At 50.8% G+C, this 24,906-nt stretch overlaps 1 protein-coding gene across 1 annotated transcript in view; it reads right to left on the reverse strand.

The window, feature by feature from the left end:
* Positions 1–24,906, reverse strand: part of UNC5D (unc-5 netrin receptor D) — a 97,349-nt gene that overhangs the window by 11,859 nt on the left and 60,584 nt on the right. The window contains exons 5-12 of the mRNA XM_058859465.1: positions 17,148–17,328; positions 16,319–16,486; positions 15,602–15,766; positions 11,775–11,807; positions 6,148–6,333; positions 4,276–4,653; positions 2,435–2,519; positions 740–908 (exon numbers count right to left, since the gene is read on the reverse strand). Coding sequence (XP_058715448.1) covers positions 740–908; positions 2,435–2,519; positions 4,276–4,653; positions 6,148–6,333; positions 11,775–11,807; positions 15,602–15,766; positions 16,319–16,486; positions 17,148–17,328 — 1,365 coding nt within the window. The remainder of the gene's footprint in view (positions 1–739; positions 909–2,434; positions 2,520–4,275; positions 4,654–6,147; positions 6,334–11,774; positions 11,808–15,601; positions 15,767–16,318; positions 16,487–17,147; positions 17,329–24,906) is intronic.

Raw genomic sequence — 24,906 nt, forward strand, 5'->3', positions numbered from 1 at the left:
TCCCCATGTCCCCGTGTGACTCTGTCCCCATGTCCCTGTGTCCCTCTGTCCCCATGTCCCCGTGTGACTCCGTCCCTGTGTGACTCTGTCCCTCTGTCCCTGTGTCCCTATGTCCCTGTGTCCCCGTGTGACTCTGTCCCTGTGTCCCCATGTCCCTGTGTCCCTGTGTGCCCGTGTGACTCTGTCCCTCTGTCCCTGTGTCCCCATGTCCCTATGTGACTCTGTCCCTATGTGACAATGTCCCTGTGTCCCTGTGTGACTCTGTCCTCATGTCCCTGTGTCCCTCTGTCCCCATGTCCCCGTGTGACTCCGTCCCCGTGTCCCTCTGTCCCCGTGTCCCTGTGTGACTCTGTCCCCGTGTCCCTCTCCTCAGTGGCCCGGGCTGTTTGAGGCCAGCGCTGCTGGAGCTGCCCAAGGGCTGAGTAAATCTGAATTATGCAAATGGGACTGGAATGGTTGAAAACAGAGCAAAAGCCAGGCAGGGGCTCAGGGAGGGACAAGACAGGCCAGGCTGCAGCTGTGGCATCCAGGGCTGGCCTTTGTAGCCATAAACTTTTGCACATCTTGGTAAAACACCCCAAAACCAATTCTGCTGCTTCTTCCCAAAATGCAAACCCTTTCTGCTGTAATTGTTTCTCTCAGATGTCTCCCTGTGTCTATCCCTGCCAGAATCTCTGCACAAGGAGTAACAGGGTGGGCTGAGGACTAATTCCATGTCCATGGTGGGCTCTGGGCTTACCTCCCACTTCCCCTGCTGCGTCCTGCGTTTGAGGTGGATGCTCCAGTGCTGGGGGTCGGCGTGGGCGCAGTGAGGGATGCTCAGGGCACACGGGGTGCTCACAGCCAGCTCGGGGGGCCCGCAGCTCACCTCGGGCCCCAGCAGCACCTCGGGGCCCTCCGGCTCCAGGCTTGGGGCAGCAAAGACAAGAGTGGCTGTCAGGAGTGAGAATTCACTGAAAATATTTCAGTTCAAATCCAAGCACCTCCCTCATCTGCTCATTTCTGCTCGTTTCACGTGGAAGCAGCAGCTGGAGATGAAACAAACCCATTAGACCCCATCTAACTCCAATCAGCGGCTGGTCAGTTTAGGACTCTGGTATTTAAAATACATTTCAATTTGTTTAACCCAAATCCAGCACTGAAATTGCTCTGTGCCAGCCAGCCCCGTTTCGAGCACCAGCTGGTCCCATCCCCACCGTGCTCTGCCTTCAAACGCTGCCATCAACAATATTTTCACAGGAGCGAAGATAAAACAAATTATGGTTTAAAACACACAGGCTCATAAATTTTTCCAGATTGAGTGTGATCTCCCTGCTTTGAAAACCCATTTGTATTCTGAAGGAGGAACGAGCTCAATGACTTTTACAGACTCGGGGACGGGGCTGTGGATTTGGGAGTGGCCCAGTGTGGCTCTGGGACAGGCAGGGGAGATGCCACCAGCACAGCTGAGCTCCAGGGGTTCACCTGGGCTGAAGGAAGAGCTGCAGCCTCTCTGCTGACTTCTAGAGATGTGTAATCTGCTCTTCTCTCCCACTCCAGCAACTGAACCCATCCCCACAGCCACGTGGTTTCTGCATCTCTTGGAATAAATCCCTGGGCAGGAGCGGTGCCAGAGTGGAGGAGACTCCCTTGGACACTGAACCAGCAATTGAACCCTCTTGCCCTGAAGGTTTTGTTGCTGTTTGGTTGTATTTTAATTCATCTGGGTCGTGTGATCCCCGTGATTAGCTTCTAAATTACTGGGCATGCAGTTCCCTCTTCAAATGAAAAGCAAATGCTGTTTCCAAGATGAAAAATGAGAGGAGGAACCTCAACCAATGTAAAAATTAGGGAAAGGACCTCAACCAAGATAAAAATAAGAAGATATGACAATAAAACCAGGATGTAAAAAGGAGAAAAGCCCAGTCTGACTTGGATACCCCATTCCAGTGCCCATGGTGACAGCCTGACATGCAGCTGTAGCTGCTCAGAAAATGCACTTTGCAAACACTGTTCCTGCTAAAGAGAGGCTGGAACGTTCCAACCCTCCCTCAGTCTGTGTCTACAAGTGTTGGTGAGAGGGAGACTGCAGGGGGGAAAAGAAAAAACAACAAGGTAACTAGAAAAGGCCAATTTCTTTTTTTTCCTTTCCCAAGTGTCATATTAATAAATTCTGCTGGAGCCTCAGTGCTTCCAAGTGTCTGTAGGATTCTCAGGCTAAAAATCCATGGAAGCACCCCTGGAGCCTGAGGTGCAGCTGCTGAGTTCCTCCTGAGCAGGGAGGGGAGAAGGGAGCAGCAGGCACAAGAATTCCATGGATTTCACAGGAGCAGCACTCCAAGAACATTTCTGTGTCCGTTTCAGGGTGGTCACCCCAGCAGTGGGGACCGGGAGTGACTCCTGCACGTTCCATCCCGACCCAAAGGAGGCAGATCCGTGACCCTGGATCTCTCACCTGGACTCCTTCTGGGTGATGGCCAGGTAGATTTCCCAGGAACTCTCCTCTGGAATTGCTCCGTGTGGAATCAACAGGCTGACCCCTGGAAAAGAACAAGGGCAGGACTGACCCTTGGGAAGGGCAGGGAACACAACCCCGAGGGAGCTGCTGAACATTCCCCCGAATTCCTGCTTCTCATGGCAACATCAGCAGATGGAAAGGAACATAAATCACCAAAGGAAATAAAGCTGTCACTTTGCCATTCAAGGAAAAGACATTTCCCAAAAGGCTTCTTGAGAGCTCCTTGCCTCTTTCCAGCTTTGAAATCAAACCTGGTCATTGTGGGATCCCAGGGAGTCTCACCATGGAGAGCTCCTGCAGGGCGATCACCCCTTTGCTCCCACACATCCCAGCTCCTGCGTCCAAGTGATCCCATTCTCCTTTGACACCACCAGCTGGATCAGAAGTTAAGGAGGGAGCTTTCCACTGGGCACCACTGGAATTAAACTGCTTTATCTCGCTCTCAGGAGAGGGGGAATGTGTTTGGCTTTGTATCTGTCACACGATGCAGAGCCTCAGCAAGGCACTGACTCCATCACACTGGAATTTACAACTGCTTGGCACAGCTGATCTTACATAAATGCTGCAAGAATTACATAAATTGCAAGTGGACCAAATACATATTTTAATAATCTAATTGATGGGACTATCATTACATAAAGTAGCTAAATATACAGCATGAGGGAATTCTTAATTCATGCCTTAACTTAGTGCCTCTGCAATGTTCCTTCCTCAGCACAAAACTGGTCTGTAGAGAAATGAAAACATTCCACACGTTGTGCATGCCTGGACTGTCACTGTTATCAATCCTCTCTAAACACAAACCACGGTTTTTATGGTAACCTTTAAAGCACCCGTTTTGTGGGACATGAAGGATAAAGCTCTAAATCATCCAGTTCAACCAGAGAGCAGCAGATAATCCTGGAGCCACTGGTCAAACAAAACCAGAGCTGAATTTAAAGTGGATAAATGTCACTGGAGTCGAAGGCTGATAACCCCTAGCTGGGGTATCTGGCTTTTTGTGCTGCCTTTAGGGGAGAGGAAATGCCCAAGATGAGGACTGGGATTTGGGGTGATGCAAACACAGCCCTGGGGTGCAGCTGAGGGCCGTGACCCTGGCAGCCTTTGCTGGGCTCTGATCTGCTGTTCAGCTCATTCACAAACAATCCTGCAGGGCTGGAACACATCCCACAAAGCCCTGAGCTCCCCAAACTCCTGACACAGAGCAGAGGGAGCAGATCCCAGCGCCCAGCCTGGGACAGGGCTGACAGGAAGGGCCCCACTGCGGGAATCTGGGGAGCTTTTTGCTCCAGAAAAGGGGAAAACAGCAAGGCAGGAGGGAGCAGGAGCCTGGTGGGTGTGGGACTGTCCCCAGGCCTGGCTGCTGTCCCTGTGCCCCCCAGGCAGGGCTGTGGGGCTGGAGCTGCTGCTGGAACGTGAGCCCTTATGTAAGATTCTGATCCAGCATCGACCCTTCCCGGGGAGCCTTTCCTTTGGAGCAGGATCCAAGCAAGGCACAGCTTTGATTAATGTGGCTTTCATGCTGAAGACATCAAGAGAGGCAGTAATTTAAAACAGTTCAAATAGGCATAATGCCTCTTCAGTCCTCAGCCCAGGCTTCCCTCTGATCACTCGTGTCCTGTGTGGGCAACGTGCCCTACTTCCCAAAATTTGCATTAATGGGGCCCCTACTTCTTCTTTCCTGGCATTTTTTAAAAAAAATTTAGTTCTAAAACAGTACATCAGGCAGCCTAATCTCAAATTCTTTTATGTGCTTTCATGAGAAAGGAGCCACCCACCTGTGTTTGGGACCACCAGGCGGCCCCCCAGGTGCCCGAACAGGGCCGAGCTCCTCAGCTCGCTGCTGCTGGAGATGGAGGCCAGGTTCTGGATGAACATGGCCTTGTTCCTGGCCTGGATCGTCCCAAAGGGCCTGGGGTTGCCGTGGGGGAAGGTCCCGGGGTGGGCCTTGCCGTGGTACTCGGCCCTGTCGGTGACGCCCAGGGACACCATGAAGGAGCTCTGCACCTTGACCTTGATGTCGGCCAGGGGGTTGAACAGGGACGACTCCGTCATCAGCTCCTTGTCCAGGGGGTCCTGCAGGCAGATGGGGCCGCTGTAGGTCCTGCTGACCGTCAGCTCGGGCTGCAGGGACGAGTTCAGGAGCAGGGAGTTACCTGTGGGGACAGGAGCAGCGCTTGGCGAGGGTGGAGGGGACGCCGCAGGAATCCCTTCCCACATTCTCCCGTCCCCTCTGGGGCTCGCTCTGCCCTCCCCGAGCTCTCAGAGCCCAAACTCACACCAGACCACGTTAGAGGACAGAGGAACTGGTGCAAAGATCTGACACCTCATGCTTGCCACACCTCAGGCAGCTCCAGAGTGCAGGAATCCAAGGAGGAGCCTCCTTTGTTTGGATTCACATTTGTGTGTTTGCCTTTTTCCTCTCTCCTTGTTTTCTTTCCTTACATTAAACCCCACTGGGTGACAACATCTTCCTGCAGACCTTTCACACAAACCCACAACTTCATGCCTGAGGGGAACTGGGCTGAAAGAGAAGTGGGACAAGAGTGATACAGGGGAAGACACCACAGTTATTCATTTTGAGGCGTTTTCCCTCAGAAGACACTCTGAGAAATAAGCACTGGATGGATTTAGGGCCTGAATCCTCTGGCTGTTTGGTTTTGTGGTGGGGTCTTTTTCCTTGGTTGTTTAGTTGGGGATTTTCAGAGCATCCAGAATGAAAGGTTTTCAGCATTAAGCCAAGCAAACAATTCCCCAGACTCAAAACAAGATTCAAACTGAACCACAAAGGAAAATGTTTGTTTGACACAGTCATTGAGAGTTACACAGCCCTAATTAAAGGTCTGGATTTAGAAATGGATGAGTGAACCTCCTTCAAATGTCCTTGTCTGCCAAGCCCTTTTCCCAATTTCTTGCAAGTCATGCTTGGTGAGGACGTCTCCAGGAAATAAAGAAACTGTAAAAACAACACCACCAAACCCCCCAAACAAACTCTGCAACATATTTCCCTTTTCTGAAGAGAGAACAGACATGGGGACACTTTCACACCTCACCCACGCTCCCACCCACCCACAATCAGGCAGGTCTGAGGTAGAATGGCAGCACGGAATCAATAAACATCCTGCTTTCATCCCCGTTTCTCTCCCTCCCCGCCTTCCTGTTCAAAGGGAATAACATTCCTGAAAACCTGAGCGCTGTTTTTAGTTAACGTTTTGTCCACGTTTTTTGGCACTGGTGTTTTTTTTCTAGAGCTTTGGGGGTCCAGTCTTACACACATTTATTTCCCACAGACCCCAGTGACAAAACTGGGGTTACAAAACACTTCCAGCTGGGTCTCAGATTATCAGTAAAGGAATAATCCCTTTTATTGGAGTGGAGGAAAGGGCTGTGACAGAACAGGAGGAACTACGGCTCTGTTGCCTGAGCTTGAGCTGCTTTGGTCGCTTTGTTTAGTTTTTCCTAAATCAGTGTAGGAGCTGGGGACGGCATTTCTAAAGCATCTGGAGCGTGGCCAAGAAGGATTCTGTGTTTGTGGGACAGAGCAGAGCCAGTTCCAGGGTCCCTGGCTGCCCCAAACCCCCCTCCCCAAATGCAGGCGTGCCTGAGCAGTGGGAGCTCTGCAGAGAAGGAGAGGAAATCGCCGCACTAACCTTGTCTGACTGTTTTAAAATTAAAAGTCTGGAAGCCTCCCGTGAGTGCAGAGGAATCAATGACATCCACGCCGTACTCACTCTGACTGCGCCGGTACAGGGTCACCCCCAGCGCCAGCACGGCCACCGCCAGCACCGCCGCCGCCAGCCCCGAGTACAGCGCGATGGCCCCGCTGCGCTCCACATCTGTGGGGACACAACACGCTCAGAGAGTGGGGACAGGGAACACAACATGTTCAGAGAGTGGGGACAGGAGACACAACACGCTCAGAGAGTGGGGACAGGGGACACAACACGCTCAGAGAGTGGGGACAGGAGACACAACACGCTCAGAGAGTGGGGACAGGGGACACAACACGCTCAGAGAGTGGGGACAGGAGACACAACACGCTCAGAGAGTGGGGACAGGGGACACAACACGCTCAGAGAGTGGGGACAGGGGACACAGGGGACACAACACGCTCAGAGAGTGGGAACAGGGGACACAACACGCTCAGAGAGTGGGGACAGGGGACACAACACGCTCAGAGAGTGGGAACAGGGGACACAACACGCTCAGAGAGTGGGGACAGGGGACACAACACGCTCAGAGAGTGGGGACAGGGACAGGGGACACAGCACAGAGTGTGAGGACATGGACAGAGGGACAAGGGACAGAACATGCTCAGAGTGTGGGGACAGGGGACACAACACAGTCAGAGTGCGGGGACACAGCATGGGGACACAACACAGAGTGTGGGGACATGGACAGGGGGACAAGGGACACAACACGCTCAGAGTGTGGGGACATGGCAGGGGACACAGGGGGACACAACACGCTCAGAGTGCGGGGACAGGGACAGGGGGACAAGGGACTCAACACGCTCAGAGTGTGGGGACGGGACACAACACACTCAGAGTGCGGGGACATGGACAGGGGACACAACACAGAGTGTGGGGACATGGCAGGGGGACAAGGGACACAACATGCTCAGAGTGTGGGGACGGGGACACAACACGCTCAGAGTGCGGGGACAGGGGACACAACATGCTCAGAGTGTGGGGACATGGACAGGGGACACAGCACAAAGCATGGGGACATGGACAGGGGACACAACATGCTCAGAGTGTGGGGACATGGACAGGGGACACAACATGCTCAGAGTGTGGGGACATGGACAGGGGACACAACATGCTCAGAGTGTGGGGACATGGACAGGGGACACAACATGCTCAGAGTGTGGGGACATGGACAGGGGACACAACATGCTCAGAGTGTGGGGACATGGACAGGGGACACAACATGCTCAGAGTGTGGGGACATGGACAGGGGACACAGCACAAAGCATGGGGACATGGACAGGGGACACAACACACTCAGAGTGTGGGGACATGGCAGGGGACACAACACGCTCAGAGCATGGGGACATGGCATGGGGACATGGGGGGGACAGGGGACACAACACGGTCAGAGTGTGGGGACATGGACAGGGGACACAACATGCTCAGAGCACGGGGACATGGCAGGTGAACATGGGGGGACAGGGGATACGGGACAGGAGAGGATATGGGGGACAGGGGACACGGGGGACAGGGGAGGACATGAGGGGACAATTTCATTTTAGCTGAGTTTTGAAAACGAACATGAAACCTCAGACTGTCGAGATGAAAGGAACGAGCACCTCTGGGCAGCGTTTCCTTGGCTCAACACTTCCTCACAAAAAAGAAGCGTCTGGAAAGTGCTGCCAGCCCCAGCGAGATGTGCTGGGAAAGGGCTGGGCACTCACAGCTCCCTCCCAGCAGGGAACAGCCCCAGCAGTGGCAGCACCCGGACCCCCAGGCCCCAAACCCCGCTCCAGGCACTGGGAACAAGCTGAATTTCAGCTGGGAGCTCCAGACAGAAGTACAGCCAAAGGGTTGGTTCAAACATCCTCAACAGAAAACAGCCCTCTCGTCCCCACTCTCCAGCTGGTCCCAGTCAACCCCAACCATGAGATTCCAGCACCCCACTCAACCCAAAATACATCTTTTATATCAGTTTTCCAGCACCAGAACCATTTAACCAAGAAAATACTCCTGCAGAATTTCTGCTATGTTTTCAAGGAATCTCCAAATGAAAAATGGTTCTGCTTTTAACACATTCACAGCTTGCTGGGAAGGAGGAAGAAAAATCACAAAGTTTTCATGGAAACATCAGCCTTGAGGAGGAACCACCTTCTGTGGCAGGTCAGGAAACCACATTGAACAAACTCGTAAGGTTACAAAATTCAGCTTCCTAGAACAATTCCATTGCCAACAGTTCTACCAAATCAATCCCTAAAAGAGAAGTGTTTGGTTTTTTTTCTGAAGCCTTTTTTTTTTTTTTTTTCCATGAGTTCCCCCCCTTGAAAAATGCTGTAAAGAGAATTTTAAGCGTTTTAGGCTCAGTTAGGCATTGCAGAGAGTGAAATACTGGCTGACAATGTAACAATGGGAGAGGCCAGACAGAAAAAGCAAATGCAAAGCCCCAGGGTCACAAAGGCAAACTGGAAATGTCTCAAATCACACCAAAACAACACAAACTCCAATCCAAAGCCCCATTTCCACAGCTCTGCTTTGTTCCCTGGCACCAGGTGCAGAAAGGGGAGTACAGACAATAATTACATTTCTATTTCTTCCAATTTCCTATTCCCAAGTTGCTTTGTTGTTACAGGGAATTAATTATGAAACGCTATTGTTGACTTAATTTCTGTGGGTAATTAGAGCAATGAATGAGGCAGAAGGAGGGAGGGGATGGATCTCCAGGATCTCAGGAACAATTGGGGTCTTTCCCTTCCCAGGGAGCCATCGAGAGCTCGTGGTTATTGCACCACAAAGCATCTTTAACTCTTCCCTTTGGATCATTGCTTTGAAAAGGAAAAGTGCTGAAAATGTGAATTACCCCTCCTGCCTTGCTGGGATGATAAATCATCGAGTCTGAGAGGTGCAGAAATATCCTGGCAGGAAAAACTTCCAGCCCCCAGGACAGCAATGGGGGAGAACCCAGAGCTGATGTGCTGCCCTCCAAAGCAGAGCAGGAGCCACTCCTCAGGGGCTCACTGCAACTGCAATTCTGACTCTAAATCTCTTCAAGTGCCTCAGCATCTCCTTTTCCATCGATTCCCATGTCAGGCAATTCCACTTTCCCACTTTTAAACTGTTGTACATAGGTTAAAGATGAGAGGGAGGGCACGGAATAAAAAAAAAATGGGAGCTGTTTGACTCAAGCAAAATCTTTCTGAGGAGAAGAATTTTCTTTTCATTGACTCTGAAGTATCTCCAGAGCTTGAATTGGACACTGGTCTATAAATTTTATGATTAAAAGCTCTCACAGGAGTTCTTCCTGAGGTTCCTTCCCTGGAATAAATTGGTCGTTGCTTGGAGCACCTGTCAGAGTCCCCCAGGTGATCCCAGGACTGCCAGGAAAACCCAGCACAGCCTCAGGGGAGCGCAGAGTTCACAGGCCAAGGATCCTTTTCAGCATTTACGGGGCTTTTAAACAGCTTTATGCTAAAAGGGCAAACCCAGAGTGACTCAGAATTATTCCCATGGAACACAACTCCACGAGAAAGGAGTCTTTCTTTTTGGTTTAGGATTTTGGTGTTTCTTTAGAAACGACCGCTGGGGGTTTTTAAAGTAATTTTTACCTCTTCACCTTCTGATCTTTTCTTTTGGAGAACTCCTTCCGTGGGAGATGAGAAGTTAAGGGAAGGCGGAAGGCGTGGGAAGTCTGGGGGAGCAGGGTGAGGTCTGCTTCTATTTTTTCCCAGAAGAGAACAAAGTGGAAACCGAGCAAACAAACTAGAAAAGCAAACATTTATAGTCCACCAATTACTCCTTAATGAGCTGCAGCCTCCCGGCCCAGGGGCGGGCGGGACCCTGGCAGGCACCAGGAGTTTTATCCCTCTCTGCTCCAGGATCCATGTTTGTGATAATTGCAGCCCATTTGTCACTCCACCTCCTGCCACTGTTACACAACATTTATTGAAAGCACATTTGATGGTAATGAAGTTTCTATTAACTATGATTAAGTTTCATAAAGCACCTGAAGATAATTTAAGATGTGCAGGAGCAGAAAATGAAACATTTGGTTTAGTGCATTAGGAGATGTAATTGATTAAATTATCTCATTTGCAAGGAGTGCTTTGCAGGAGCTGTGCAGGGCCCACTTCCCCAGCTCCAGCAGGGAGAGGAGATCCCGGGATCTGGGCAGGAGATCCCACAGGTTCTTCCAGCTCCCCTTCCCGAGTTCCCCATCACTCCCACAGCCCAAAGTCCTTCTCCTCACTCGGAGCACAAGTCAGGGACTCGGTCAGATATCATTCTGTGGAACAGGTTGTCCCTCAATTATCTTCATAATTGGCTTTGATTCTGCATCCCTGATGAGTTGGGAAGTCCTGGAGCATTTCCTGCTCCCTGAGCAGCAGGAGCTGAGCTCTGTGTCCCTGCCCCAGGGTGGGACTGAGCCCTTTCCATCTCCGGGCCTCTCAGAGCTCAGATCAATCCCACTGCAGCTCGTTTTTGGGTAAATCAGAAAACCCAGTGATTTGGCTGAGGTTCTCTCCATTTTCTCTATGAAATGAAACTGCACAGACAAGAAAGTGAACCCAGTGCCTGAGCCCAGGCTGGCACAGAGCGGCCCCAGGGGCCCCACCAGGGCTGATTCTGGGGACCCCCAGACAAACCCAAAGCAGAAGGGTTCAAGGCATCCTCAGCACCTTTTGCAGCTCCCTAAACTGATTTTGGGTATCCCTAGGAAAATAGGAACCAGGAATGTAAAATCACAGAATCGCCAAGGGTGGAAAAACCCCTGGAGATGACCAAGGACCAGCATGGTCAGCACCAGCCCTGGCCCAGGTGCCACCTCTGGGCACCTCCTGCACAGCCCCTGCTGCTGCTCTGCAGCCCTTTCCACAGGGAATTCCTGCTGAGCTCCAACCCTGGCCCAGGTGCCACCTCCGGGCACCTCCTGCGCAGCCCCTGCCGCTGCTCTGCAGCCCTTTCCACAGGGAATTCCTGCTGAGCTCCAGCCCTGGCCCGGCTCCAGGCTGTTCCCTCTCATCCTGTGCCTTGGCCCCGGTGCCAGTCCCTGCTGGGGTCGGGCAGAGCTGCAGGTGCAGGACAGGAGCCCCAGAATAGCCCTGAGATGATCCCCAGGCACAGGGAACGGCACAGAAACACCCTCCAGCTGAGCCAGGAGGGAACTGAGCAAGGTCAGAGCCCACAGCCCAAGCAGATCTGCACCAAAAACCCCAAACTTCTGCATTAATTGCTGTTTTCCTGATTCCAGGCGCTGCAGAGATGGATGCCAAGCAAGGTCAGAGCCCGCAGCCCAAGCAGATCTGCACCAAAAACCCCAAACTCCTGCATTAATTGCTGTTTTCCTAATTCCAGGCGCTGCAGAGATGGATGCCAAGCCGAGCAGGGCTCCCTGTCAGACAGAAATTGCTGGGGATGAGCATTCCCCAGGCTCATGCTGAACCTGGGATCACAGAGTGCACCAAAGATGCTTTCAGCAGATGCTAAAGCCTCGCATAAAACCTTGGCTCCTACTTAGCTCCTAAACAAATAACCCAAACGGCAGAGAAGATGAGGAAAATCATATTTACAAGAGAAAAAAAAGAACTTACTTTGGGATTTTATTTCATGAAGAGGTATTTTATCTGAGAGGGAGAGAGAGAGAGAGAAAGAGAGAAAGTTGCACTTAATAAATTTACATGGAGCATATCTATTTCCTATATTGCTTCTGTCTCACTCTATAAATGAAACATTTTCTCCTCGTTTGCTGACAATATGAATATTTTATGTTGTCCATGTTTTTCTCTTCATCTTCTTTTTTTTTTTTCTTTTTTTTTTTTTTTTTTTTCCTAATCCCTTTCAGGAAGTTCCTTTGCAGCAATTTCTCACTTGGTTAATTCAGGTTATTTGTTGGCTCTATTGGATGCTGTTGTTTATTTACACCTCAGCGAGAAGGAAGTTCAATACCTTGCACTGGATCATTGGCAAAGAGACTCAGGTCAGAATTAATGATCCCTTTGTGTGTTTGATGTATGGAATGCTGGTGATGGGCACTTAAATTAGTTATAAGCTATAAAAATGCCCAGTTTATTCACATTTTTTGTACCTAAACACCCCCAATAATGGCACCTCTCTGTGTGTATATGAATGCACACATCCACGTGCCCCCAACAGATGGAAAATGTGGGATAAAAGGAGTTTTCTATGGGACTCAAAAATGAGTCTTCTCTGCCTCCCTCCTGCCAAGCACCTGAGTCACCATTTACAACCTAAAACCTGCCAAAGGAATCCCTAAAATTGGGAGACTCAGGTGGATTACGAGGCTCCTTCTCTTCATTTTAATGTTTGTGAGGGTGCTTAGTTTAGAAATACTCAACCCAGAAGATGGTTGGATTTTGGCTTTTTTGACCAAAACCCTGGTGGGATGAGTTTCTTCTTTCCCTGCCCAAGGCTGGTGTTGGTTTTGCAGGAAAATGAGGCACAAAAGCACCCAGAGAGCAGGGTCAGAGCCGAGTCTGCAGTGGAGCAAACCCTTCCCTGCTGCTGGCAGGTGCTGTCTGCACCAAACTGCAAAGGGAAAAGCACTTCCCATGAAAATGGAGATTCCTGGATCCAGGAGCCTCCTGGCAACAGCAGCAGCGCTGCTTGGAAAATGGAAAATGAAATGATTTGTGATTGTTTTGTGATTATTTGGGGAGCATTAGTAAAAACATGTTTGCAGGTCAGTCCTTGTGGCCCTGCTTGTTTGTTTTGGTTTTGGGCACTGGGAGAAGAAATCAATAGGTTTTGAAGTCAGGAAAAATAACTTTAAAGCAAGCAGATAAAAGTAAAACAAAAAGCTCTCAAAAAAAACCCCTTCTCTTTTATTGAGCAAAAAGAAAGCTTTCACCTCTGCAGGAGCGAGAGAGAAGTCCATCCTGGCAAAGAATCCAGCTGGGAATACTGGGAGGGAATAAACCCTGGGAGAACAAACATGCAGGAAAGCAGGGAGGTGCTGGGAGCGTCTGGGGTCAAAGTGACCTTTGCATCCCTGGGAATCGATCTGGTAGCCCTGGAAACTTTTCATCTCTACCAAACCTCACATGAATCTTCCTCCTGGGACTAAGTTTGGGTCTACACAAGTGTTACAAGTTCCAGGAGAAATTCCTTGAAGGAAAAGTTGCTCCTCAGTAAGGGCTGGGCCATGGGGATCCACCCAGGGAATCCAAGGCCAAGGGGAGCACTGGGATGTTCCCCTGTGGTGTCTTGGGGTTATTCCCAAACTCTCTGGTCAGGGACACAATAAAGAACCTCAGAGCTGATCCATTTTATCCCTGTTTCATTCACTATGTCCAGATCTGAACATTCATCCCAAGGATCAGGATTTATCCCAGCCAGATCCAGGCTGGTTCTTCCCTGGCATCCTCCATTCCCATCCTCCCTTTCAGCTCAGTCCTTATTTGTTAACCAAAGGAATGTTTCTATTTTTGCCTCACAGAAGGAGCAAAGTTAACGAGTTGTGCCTGATAAAAAACCTCCAAGAGATTGCTTTGCTGTGGCTCAGGGCTGCATTTCCTCCACAATTCCCCACGGGATGAGAAGCGGAGCAGGAAAGGCACATACTGGAAGATGAACAGGGGAGAAGAGATTTTTAAAAAACAGGGTAATTGCATCAATTCCTGTTAGCTGAGAAAGCAATTACAGCCCTAAGAACAACGTGACACGAGGACATGGGGACAGCTTGAGCCACGAGGGAGAGACAGGATCACACCTGGAGACACGGAATGCTCCGGTCCAGCTGAACCCACACGAAAATTCAGCTCTTGGAGCAGGGCCTGGGGGTGCTGGATGGGGCTGGGAGCCACCTGGGATGGGGGAAGGTGTCCATGGAAAGTGTCTCCATGGAGGAGAGTGGGACTGGAGGGCTTTAGGGTCCCTTCCCACCCAAACCACTCCAGCATTCTGTGGCTCCAGGGCCTCCCTGGCGCAGGAGAAGGAGGGAAGGAGTTTGTGTGAGCCCCAGGGGCCTCGCAGGGCAGAGCTGACCCGGCTCCCCCAGTGCCAGAGGCTCCCTGGCACGGTCGTGGCTCTGTCCCTGTGCCCCAGGCACGGCTGAGGTGTGGCAGTGACCCACAGGAGCCCAAATGAGAAAAGGGGGAGTTTGGGCAGGACAGGAACGTTTCCCACTCACTGTGTCCCTGCAGGCAGTGGGGCCACCTCCAGCTGACCTGGGGACACCACGACAGAGCCCAGGGGGTGGCAGGTCCCCTCTGGCTGTCACACCCCCACCGTGCAGCCTCAGCTGCTGCTCCTCACGCCCTTCCCACACATCCTTCTGCCAGCTCCCATGGATATGCCGATGGACACTGGGATGGATCCGGGATTGATCCAGCCCTCAGCAATGCACAGGGAGGAGAGACCCCAGGAAACACCCAGCACAGTCCCTGAGAGCTGGGTGAATGACACTGCTCCCAAACTCTCTCTGGTTATTTACTTAAAACACAGGGAAAAAAAAAAAAATTAAATTTCATTTCTGTCCTTGGACATCTTGGAGCTGTTCTGTAGCCCTGGGAATTTTAAGTGCAGGAATCCAGAGCTAGAGTGCTGAGTGTCCCCTCCCAGCAGACCCCAGCAAAATCTGATGGAAGGTCTCAGCTCAGGCATCTCTGAAGCCTGAATAAATACACAGGATGCTCCCTGTCGCCGGGAAAATATTAAAATCTCAGGGCAAAAGAAGAGAGTGCATTTTGTTTAGAAGAGAAGGCAATGCAGAACCATAGAAAGGACAGAGGGCTGGCTAAACACAACATTACAGAAAACAGACACATCCTTATTTGCAGCATCTCCCAGCCCTGGCACTCCGGATGGCTCCCAGGGCTGCAGTTGCACCTGACGAGGTGACAGCCCCTCCACAGGGACAGGAGCAGGCTCAGGGCAGGGATAAACCCACAAATTCCTCCCGCACGCGGAGCCTGCGCAGCTGCAGGGCTGCTCTGCCCAGCTCCCTGCGCTGGGGACAGCAGCAGCTTCCAGATGCTTCCCAGACACTGGTGAAGGGCAAAGCCTTTCCCAGGGAGCTGCAGATTTGCTTGGGTTTAGCTCCTGCTAAAGGAGAAACTCCGACCTTGACCGGCTCCTGCACCCGCAGCTCTCCTGGGGGGGCTTTGCCCATTTGCTTGCAAGGAAAGGCAGAGGCTGAGGAGAACATTTGTTTCTGGAGGTCGGAGTTACACCCTGCAAACCCCCTGGATCTGGGATTTTAGCATCATCTGATCGTTCACAGGCAAAGAACACGCAACACAAATCCAGCCACCTGGAAAATTTCAAACTCTGCACGGAAAACCACCTCCCTTTTCACGGGAATAGTTTGGACACGAGTCCCACCCTCACAGGTTCCCTGGCCTTCAGCCCATGTCTCAGGCCAATCCCAAATCCCGTGCCCAGCCCCGTGGCAGCTCACCTTGGATGCAGAGCCCCTCGGTGCAGTTCTCGGACTCCTGGCTCAGGCCCTCGCAGTGCTTGCCGCCGTTGCGCGGGGCGGGCGCGGCGCATTCCCGCACCCTCAGGTGCTCGCACTCGGGGCTGCACACTGACCACTCGCTCCACACCTCCCAGCTGCCGTCCACTGCGGGCAGGGAACACGGTCAGCCCTGCCTGTGCCACCTCAGCTCCTGCAGCAGCGCTCGTTTCACCTCTCCCATCCATAACTTCACCTCTAACGCACTCCAGAGCAAAATTGGCGAGATAAATAATGCATTTAACCAAGTTCTCAGCTCAGGTTTCTGTGTTTCTGGTGTTGTTAACATCAGCTCCCCCCTAAACGAACCCCAGGCCCCCACCCAGCTCCCTGATTTCTCCCCCTGAGCCAGTGGCTGTCCTGGCAGGGTTTTGGCAGTGCCAGGGTCAGTTCCAGCCTGGCCACAGGTGCCTGACACTGCACTCACACCCACCCAGGCTGGGCCTAACCGCAGCTGCATTTCCCTTTCCCTTCCCAACTCCCTCCATTTCCCTTTCCCTTCCCAACTCCCTCCATTTCCCTTTCCCTTCCCAACTCCCTCCATTTCCCTTTCCCTTCCCAGCTCCCTCCATTTCCCTTTCCCTTCCCAACTCCCTGCCGGCCGCTTCCCTCTGAAAGCTCTCCCGTGAGCGCGGCCCCCAGAGCCCTGTGGGGACTCACCGGGGCAGAGGGAGGTGCAGGTGATTTTCTGCACGGACATGCCCTCGCAGAAGGCTCCCCCGTTGAGGGGCGCGGGGTTGGTGCAGGTGCGCGAGCGTTTCTGCCAGCCCCGGCCGCAGCGCGCGTTGCAGCTGGACCACTCCGTCCACGAGGACCAGCCCCCGTTCACTGCAAAACACCAACACGGGGGGGCTGTGGGGCCGTGCCAGAGCCCCCCAGCACCAAACCCAACCCATGCCAGCGGAACGGGCTTGGCTGGGTGATGCTGTGAGGGATCAGCGCAGCAATAGCAGCCACAATTCAAATCAGCCACGCAGGCACAGCCACCTCTCCCCCCAGCCCCTGTCACTGACCACAGACCACCACGGTGGCCCACAGGCTCCTGCTCTTGGCCTCCACCCCCTCTCACTGACCACACACCACCACGGTGGCCCACAGGTTCCTGCTCTTGGCCCCCAGCCCCTGTCACTGACCACACACCACCACGGTGGCCCACAGGTTCCTGCTCTTGGCCCCCAACCCTCTCACTGACCATAGACCACCACGGTGGCTCACAGGTTCCTGCTCTTGGCCCCCACCCCCTCTCCCTGACCACAGACCACCACAATGGCTCATAGGTTCCTGCTCTTGGCCCCCAACCCTCTCACTGACCACAGACCACCACGGTGGCCCACAGGCTCCTGCTCTTCACCCCCAGCCCCTGTCACTGACCACAGACCACCACGGTGGCCCACAGGCTCCTGCTCTTGGCCCCCACCCCCTCTCACTGACCACAGACCACCATGGTGGCCCACAGGCTCCTGCTCTTCACCCCCAGCCCCTCACTGACCATAGACCACCACGGTGGCTGACAGGCTCCTCCTCTTGGCCACGATGTTGGCAGCCATGCAGGTGTAGTTGCCCGAGTCGGACAGGCGCGCCTGGCGGATGATGAGGTTGTGGTCGGCCCTGGTGTCGATGTTCTCGTCCAGGTTGGAATCGATGGGCTCCTCGTTCTTCAGCCACTCCACCTGGCAGGGAGGAGCACAGGAAAATGTGGAGCAGGCCAAAGGCCTTATGACCTCCTTAACTGGATGGGGAAATGCTTCCTTTGGCTGGTAACTCAGAAAAGCTGATTTTTCCTCAAGGAACGTGGAATAAAACCTCAGCCAAGAGAGAATAGGAAATATTTTTACATATTGCTCCTGCTGCACCATGCATTGGATGTTCAAACACTTGGACAAATACCAGTTCTATAAAACAGATAATAAGTATTATTAATTCCACTTTTTTTGTGAAGAAACAGGAAGATGAAATGGCCTGACATGGCACGCAGAGGAAGAGCCGAGTCATCATAACAGATTCCCAGCTGACACAAACACCCAGAGAACAGAGACCATTAGTGTCTGCTGCCACGGTCCATAAAGCCCCTGAAACGCTGTGTACGATGTGTTCCAATCCATCTCCTCCAGTTCACCACCCAGCGTCTCTGAGCACACCCAGGAGTCACCCGCAAGGCGCCTTTCCACTCCAAACCTTAACAGAAAATAGTTAAGGCATGGCAAGCTGCTGCCACAGGAGAGCAAAATTAAAAATAGAAATAAAATCAACGGATTCTATTAAAAGACCAAAGAACGGGGGGTTTTTCTAATAGCTTTTCTAGATCTGGAGGAGCTCTGGCTGTGCCCTGCAGTCAAACTCCCTTCTCCACTCCGTTCAGATGAATAACCTTGTTTAGCAACTTGTGGAAGGACTTGGAACTTTGTGGTAATGAGCTTATGGCTGTGGTAGCTGCAGGCATTCATTAGCACTCCGCTCTGCGCAGATGGGCTGCAATTTGTACATTTTCCAGTTCCTAAACAAATCTGCAAACACTGACCATCAAAGCCAATTACATTTGGTGCCAGGCAGCAGATTCCCCTCCACAGCAGCACTCCCGGCTTTGCTGGGATGGATCCAGCCCTGCACATCCTGGCCAAGGGCTGCAAACCCACCTGGAAAAGGCTCCAGGTCTGGGGCACCTCATCCTACACGGTGGCAATGGAATTAGATCATGATTTGGCACATCTGTGCAAATGTGAGCTACCTGAGGGCGAGGTTCAATTCACACCTTTCACACTGAAAGTGGGGGAAAGATTGGAGCTCTGTGATCCCTTTGCCATCTCTCTGTCCTCCCACAACCCTCCCTCCCAGCCAGGGGACACTTCCCCTGTGCCTGCAAGAGCCTGGCCACAGCTCGGAGACAGGGACCAAGCAGCTGTGCTAAAACCAGCTGTGCCAGAGCTTTCCCTGGAAAATATCCCCGGGACTTTGCTCCAGCTGTGCCAGACCTTTCCTGGGAGTGTGTTCCAGCTGTGCCAGAGCTTTCCCTGGACAATATCCCTGGGAGTTTGCTCCAGCCATGCCAAACATTTCCCTGGACAATATCCCTAGGAGTGTGTTCCAGCCATGCCAGACCTTTCCCTGGGAGTGTGTTCCAGCCATGACAGAGCTTTCCCTGGACAATATCCCCGGGAGTTTGTTCCAGCTGTGCCAGAGCTTTTCCAGCCATGCCAAACCCTTCCCTGGACAATATCCCCCGGATTGTGTTCCCTTTTCCTGTGGTCTAAGACTCAGAACAACCAACTAATCCACTGACTATTCAGTTCCCCTTCTGCAGTTAACCTTAACAGTAATTATCTGAGGGGGTTTCAGGAGAGAAATTAGGAATTCAATTTAAATTATGGAGCAGCCACACGGGCATAAATCAAGTGACAGGAGTTCGATGGTGAACACACTTTATATGCAGTGAAATGGGCAGAGAAATGACAAACACGGCCAGCATTCCCAGAGTTCATTATTTCACAAGTGTGTTTATAAATTTTGACTCTCCTCAGGCCAGGGGATTTTTGGGGTGGGGAGAGGGGTTCAGGGTCCCCGTTCCTGTCACCCTCACCCTTGGAGGGAGCTCATCCTGTGCTTGCTGAGTCTGGGAATGTGGGGTTTGGCGAGCAGAAAACATTAAAACATTTACAGTAAAGCAGAGCATTTAAAAGAAGGATGATTCCGGCGAAGGGAGAACATTAAACAGACGGAACATAAACACCAAAGTGCCGGGACGTGAGATCAAAGCCTGATCCGTCAGGGAGGATGGCACTGCCAGTGCTCCCCTCACTCCAGCCCCCCTCCCCTGAGGAAAACCAGGTTTATCCAAGGCCATCCCCTGCTCTGCCTCAGCAGATGGAGGCTTTCAAAGATGGGGAACCAAGGGATGGATTTATGGGATAAAAATACATTTAAAGGAGTCGTGATGACAAAAGATGTTTGTCACTGGCAGGGATGTAACCTTTGGCAAACTTCAGCCCCCGCACAAACACTCACAGAGCAACCAGGGAAAATAAAAGCAGAACCTAAAACATCTCCCCACTGGGATGAGCCGTGGGGTCTGGGCTGCAGCGTCTGAAGAGCAAACTCAGAATTCCTCAGAGTTCCCTTCCCTCACTGTGGAGATCACAGAGCTGCTTGTAACAGAATTAAACCTTTTCCCTTTAAGAATTAGTCTGATGATCTGGAACCAGACTTTAAACCTGATATAAAATGCTGTAGGTTGGTAGAAAAAGATCTGGGGTTTTTTTCATCTGAAATTCAATCTGCTCAGAATTAACCCCCCCCCTCAGTTTCCAAGGAGGGCTGATCACATCAGGATCTGCAGCTCCAGGACAGGCAGGGATTAACTCAGCCCCTCCCTGGGTGGCAGCAGCCCAATTAGCATCATCATAAATTGTCCCAGTTACAGAAAGCAATTATCACAGACCAGCTTATGGCATTATCAGAGTAAAATCAGCTCAGCACCCCAGAGCCTGGGCAGATTATGGGAGTTAGAGAACTCTTCTCCCTGAAAAACAAAACTGATCCCAACTCATCCACTGAGAGTTCCTCACCATTTGCTCTGACGGACATTCAAACATCCCAAACCTGGGACTGAATTTTTGGCTCTTTTTGGTGACCTTGTTTGAGATTCCAACCAGAATCTCAGCTGAGCCCCCGAGGCAGCTCCCAGTCCCAGGGTTTGAGATGGGGAAGGTGACCCAGGACAGCACAAAGGGCTCTGGTAGCACAGTGCACGGTGATGCTTTTCTCCCTCTCTCAGGTGGAAAAGCAGCAAAAAACTCTTCACTTTCCTCAAACATGGAACTCCTGCTCCTCAAAATTCAAGCTGGAGGGATCTTCCTCAGTGTTCTGGCTGGAATTAGGATGGGGATGGGCAGGGCAGGCGCCCCCCATTCCAAGAGCCTTTGTTACACTTTTATTTTCCTTTCCACCCTGGGACTCAAACCAGGAGGGGAAACCTCCACCAGCACAGATCATGTTAAACCCACAGGAGGGGTTTAACATCAACCCAAGAGCTTCACACGCTCCTCCCTGCCTTTATTGTCATTATTTTATCAACACCATCACAAGCCATTAATCCTGTGCCAGAGCCCCTCACAACACCCGGAGCAGGTCAGCTGTACCTGCTGCATTTTTTTTTTAATTAATCCACTGAGGGAACTCTGTTCTTGAATCATTTAATCACAGCACTGTCACACCAGGCTGGTAAGCATATTTTTCCTTCATTAGATTGAATATATAATCTCATTACAGGAATCTGACACGCTGACTAACCCATAAATCAGGCTGGGCGGTGCTGGGGGAGCTGGAGGAGGCTCTGCCCTGAGGGGATGCACTTGGTGGTGGCCAGAGGGATCAGCTGAGACCTCCAAGCCCATTCCTGTGTTGTTATTTCCCTTGCAGGGCGGGCAGGGAGGCTTTGCTGCACAAACCTCCACCAGCAAGGGGAGAAATCCTCATTTGTGGCCACCCCAGGCCACAGCTCCTCCTCTGAAATCCCAAACTCTCACACTGACAGAAGATCCAGAGAGGGGAGCTCAGGCCACCAGGGGAGGGACTGCATCAAAATGCAATTAAAATATGATTTGGAATCAGTGTACAGGGAGAGGTGACAGCCTGGACGTGTGCATCAATTTATAGTGGTAGAGGTGGGCAAGGAGCTGACTCAGCCAGGCTATTTTGGATCCCTGGGATGAGGAGCCATTGCTAAAAATGCCACTGCTAATGGTACCTTGTCTGCTTGGTAAAGACATCATCAGATCCCAGATAAGTTTATCTTTATCCCTATTTTTGGAGTGTCTACCATAAACTGGAGCGCTGTTTTTTATCTCCATGCACAAATGATGAACAAATCAGCATTAATAACCCCAAAGGTCATTAGGGATGGGAGTTTCCCAGTGGGACAGAGCACACACATGGCCTGACTTCAATGATTTGATGGTGAGCAGAGATAAATTATCCTGCTGCAGCTCAAATCCCTGTCCCTGCAAAGCTCAGCAGTGCAGGTGAGCAGCTGATCCTCAACTTTTGTTTTGCTAAATAGCTCCGGGTTGAAGGATACAGAGAAATCCACGGATCTCATTCCAAACCGGTTCTCAGTGCGCAGATTTTGGACGGTAATTCAAGTGCTGCTGACACTGAATTATCTCTTTAGATAAGGCTGCTGGTGATGATGTTTGCAGGGTTTTGCTAACGTGGTGTCCTGATAGGCAGGATCACATTTATACAGGAAATGCTCGGAGATAAGGAGATCATCACAGGAAGCTTTCAGTAATTGAAACCAAAGCCTGCCAGGGCTGTATTTCCACTGTTCTCTCACGTTCTGGGCCAGCATCGATACCTGATGATGTTCCTTTTGTTAGCAGCCTTCAGATGGGGTCAGCTGTGAGGTCTGGGTTGGGAGGGACCTGAGAGATCACTGAACACCTTTGGATTCATTAGAGAATCATCTTTGTGGCCACACTGGAAGCGGTATTTAACCCCAAACTCTACAGAAATACAATTGTTAGTTAACAAATGTGGGACACTTGGCTGTGCCACTGAGAACTGGATGCAACAGGCACCAGATTCACAACTTTCCTGCTTTCTCTGTTAATGCTGGTTACGATTAAAGAGGTGTTGATCTCTGTGCCCAGAGGCAGAACATTCCCGAACCATTAAAGCATTTCAGTGTCACCACTGGTGGGGCCTCCAGCTGCTTCAGTCCCCACCTCCCTCACCGTGAACTCCCCAAATCCCTGCAGGACTCGCTCACACAATCATTCCCCATGATTACAAACACAATGATAAAGTCTCACAACTTATCCTTTCATGTTCAAGCATTCAAAATTAAAAACATTTCTGACAACAGGGCAAGAGAAAACACACACCACTGCAAAGCAGCACATCAAACCCAGAGAGGCCCCAGAGCACATGTCTGTATAAAAAGGAATTATCTATTCAGGGGAACTACAAAGTTATCTCCCGTCTTTTTTCTTCTCAGTTTAGCAATCTAATTCAGAAGTGCTTTGCTCCAGCATTTCTATTTCATGACCTCGCTACCTCCTGGCTGTATTGATTTATTCACAACCAGCCAAATCTCAGAAGGAAAACAAACATTTTTCCTGCTGGAAGAAAACCCCGGGCACAGCTCCCCTGCCTGCCTGAGAGGCGGCACAGCCGCTCACCCGAGGGCTGTGCCCACTAAAGGGGAGATGTGCAGGGACTGGAGTGCCCCCAAGGGCTGTTGTAGATACATTTTATATTGTTGGCTTTTCGCAAATATTAAAGTGAATGTTATGTGTATAAGAATGAGAAAGTTTGTTGTATTGATACAGTTTTCTTTATTTCTGTTATTGATGAAATTTAGAAATAGTGGTATAATACATATATGTTAGGCTATGGCATAGTATTAAAATAAAAACTGCTTTTGTTTGTATAACCCAAAGACTGAGGAAAAAAAAATAGCTGGAGAACTCCTGCATTTGTAAACTCTCTTACCCAGATGAGGACAGCAGTGACCAGAACTCTGGGGGAGGAATTTATTGCATTTCTGGTATCAGGGAATGTAAATCTCAATGGCACCAAGAAGATTGATCTATTGGGAAGGGGGCAAGAGAAAACTAAACAGAAGAACACCAAAGATCCTAAGCAGAATGTCTGAATATGTGTGAGAATTTATGGATATGTAGCAGGGTTCTGTTTTTAAGGGACAATCCTTTGTCAGTGAGGTGAATGCAGAGACACCCGGCTGTATCTGTATACTTTATTTTTTTCTCCTAATTGTTTTTTTTATTAAACTTTTAAATCCTATAAAAATTATGTGAACCTCGTTTTTCACAGCTGCAAAATGGACAAGATCAGCAGGAGAGGCACCTGGAGGTGCTGCTGCAAGTGCCACTGGCTGGGGTAGGGGGTGCAGGGGTAAATGGGGTGGCAGATTTAATGCACTGGGGGCACTGGAGGACAGGGGAACAGGGGACAGCCCAGCAGGACCTGGGGGTGGCTGTGGAGCCCAGGAAGGGCTGGAGCAGCTCCAGGCTGGAGGAGCAGCTCAGCCCTCAGCCCTGGGGAGTCCTGACCACTCCTGGAGCTCAAATCACCCCAAATTCCCCTGCTGCCAGAATAAATCACAGAATGGGAACACCTGGAGCAGTGGGTGAGGAAGGGCAGAGTGTGGCTGAAGGTGTAACAGAACATAAAATAAATGGAATGTGGAAATGGAACTGGTTTTGTGCTGTCCACAACAAGCACCTCAAACAAAACAGCTTTAACTGAGGTTTTATAGAATAAAGAGGCTGACACATCATTAGACCCCCTCGTTATAAAATCAGTGCAGACCAGCATGTCCTGGACGAGCTACGACAGCTCTCAATCTTTGCTGAATGGGAAACCATAAAAATTATGAATTTGCTCTTAAAAGCAGCTAAAAATCGCAATCTAAATATCAGATCAATCATAGACGAGACATTGCACATTCCCGGGCTGGGTCCTGAGAGTGAAATATCTCTGGTGAGAAACGAAGCACATTTATTGTACTTGTAACTAATACCCCTTAAAAGCAAAGCAAATATTGCTATTGCAGAGGCAGGATCCATAAGCACCTGGACAAATGCAGGCTGTTTGCACGGAGCAATCCCACCCTGCTCTGTGGCTGCAGCAGGATTGATGGCAGGCTGCAACTCTCAGCCTGCTTTGCCGGGGTGTTTTACTGCAGCCCCATTATCCTGCCCATTTTAGCGAGCGTGTGCCAGCCCCATAAATACACAAACCTATGTAAAACAGCCTCTCGCTGCTTCTGGAGTCCTCGCAGCTTTTGAATTTTATGTGGGTTTCGCATTGTGTTGATGTGCTCACGGTGGAATGTGTGCTGCCCAGAAGAGAAATGCTTTTACATTTCCATTAAAAGCCCTGGCGGTAAATAAACCCTTGGAGCTCAGGCAGATATTCCTGGGAACGTCTACAGCACTCCATTAAAATGTCAGAATCTGTGTTAAACATTTGAGAAAGCAGCGGTGGATACAACACATTTAAATCTTAAATATATGCATATATTATGTGATAAAGATATTTCAGAGTATTTCACAAACCTCTGCAGAGCACTCAACAGTAATAGTTCAGTAACAGTAAACTATCAGCAATCGTTTAGCACAACAGCTGCCCTTTTATTACAAAAGAAACCCAAACCCAAAACAAAAACAAAGCAAACAAAAAGAACCAGAAACTCTGAGAACTGCACCAGGAGCGGAGCAGACAGGAGG

The sequence above is a fragment of the Poecile atricapillus genome, chromosome 29 (assembly GCF_030490865.1).
Source record: "Poecile atricapillus isolate bPoeAtr1 chromosome 29, bPoeAtr1.hap1, whole genome shotgun sequence".
Taxonomy (NCBI): Eukaryota; Metazoa; Chordata; class Aves; order Passeriformes; family Paridae; genus Poecile; species Poecile atricapillus.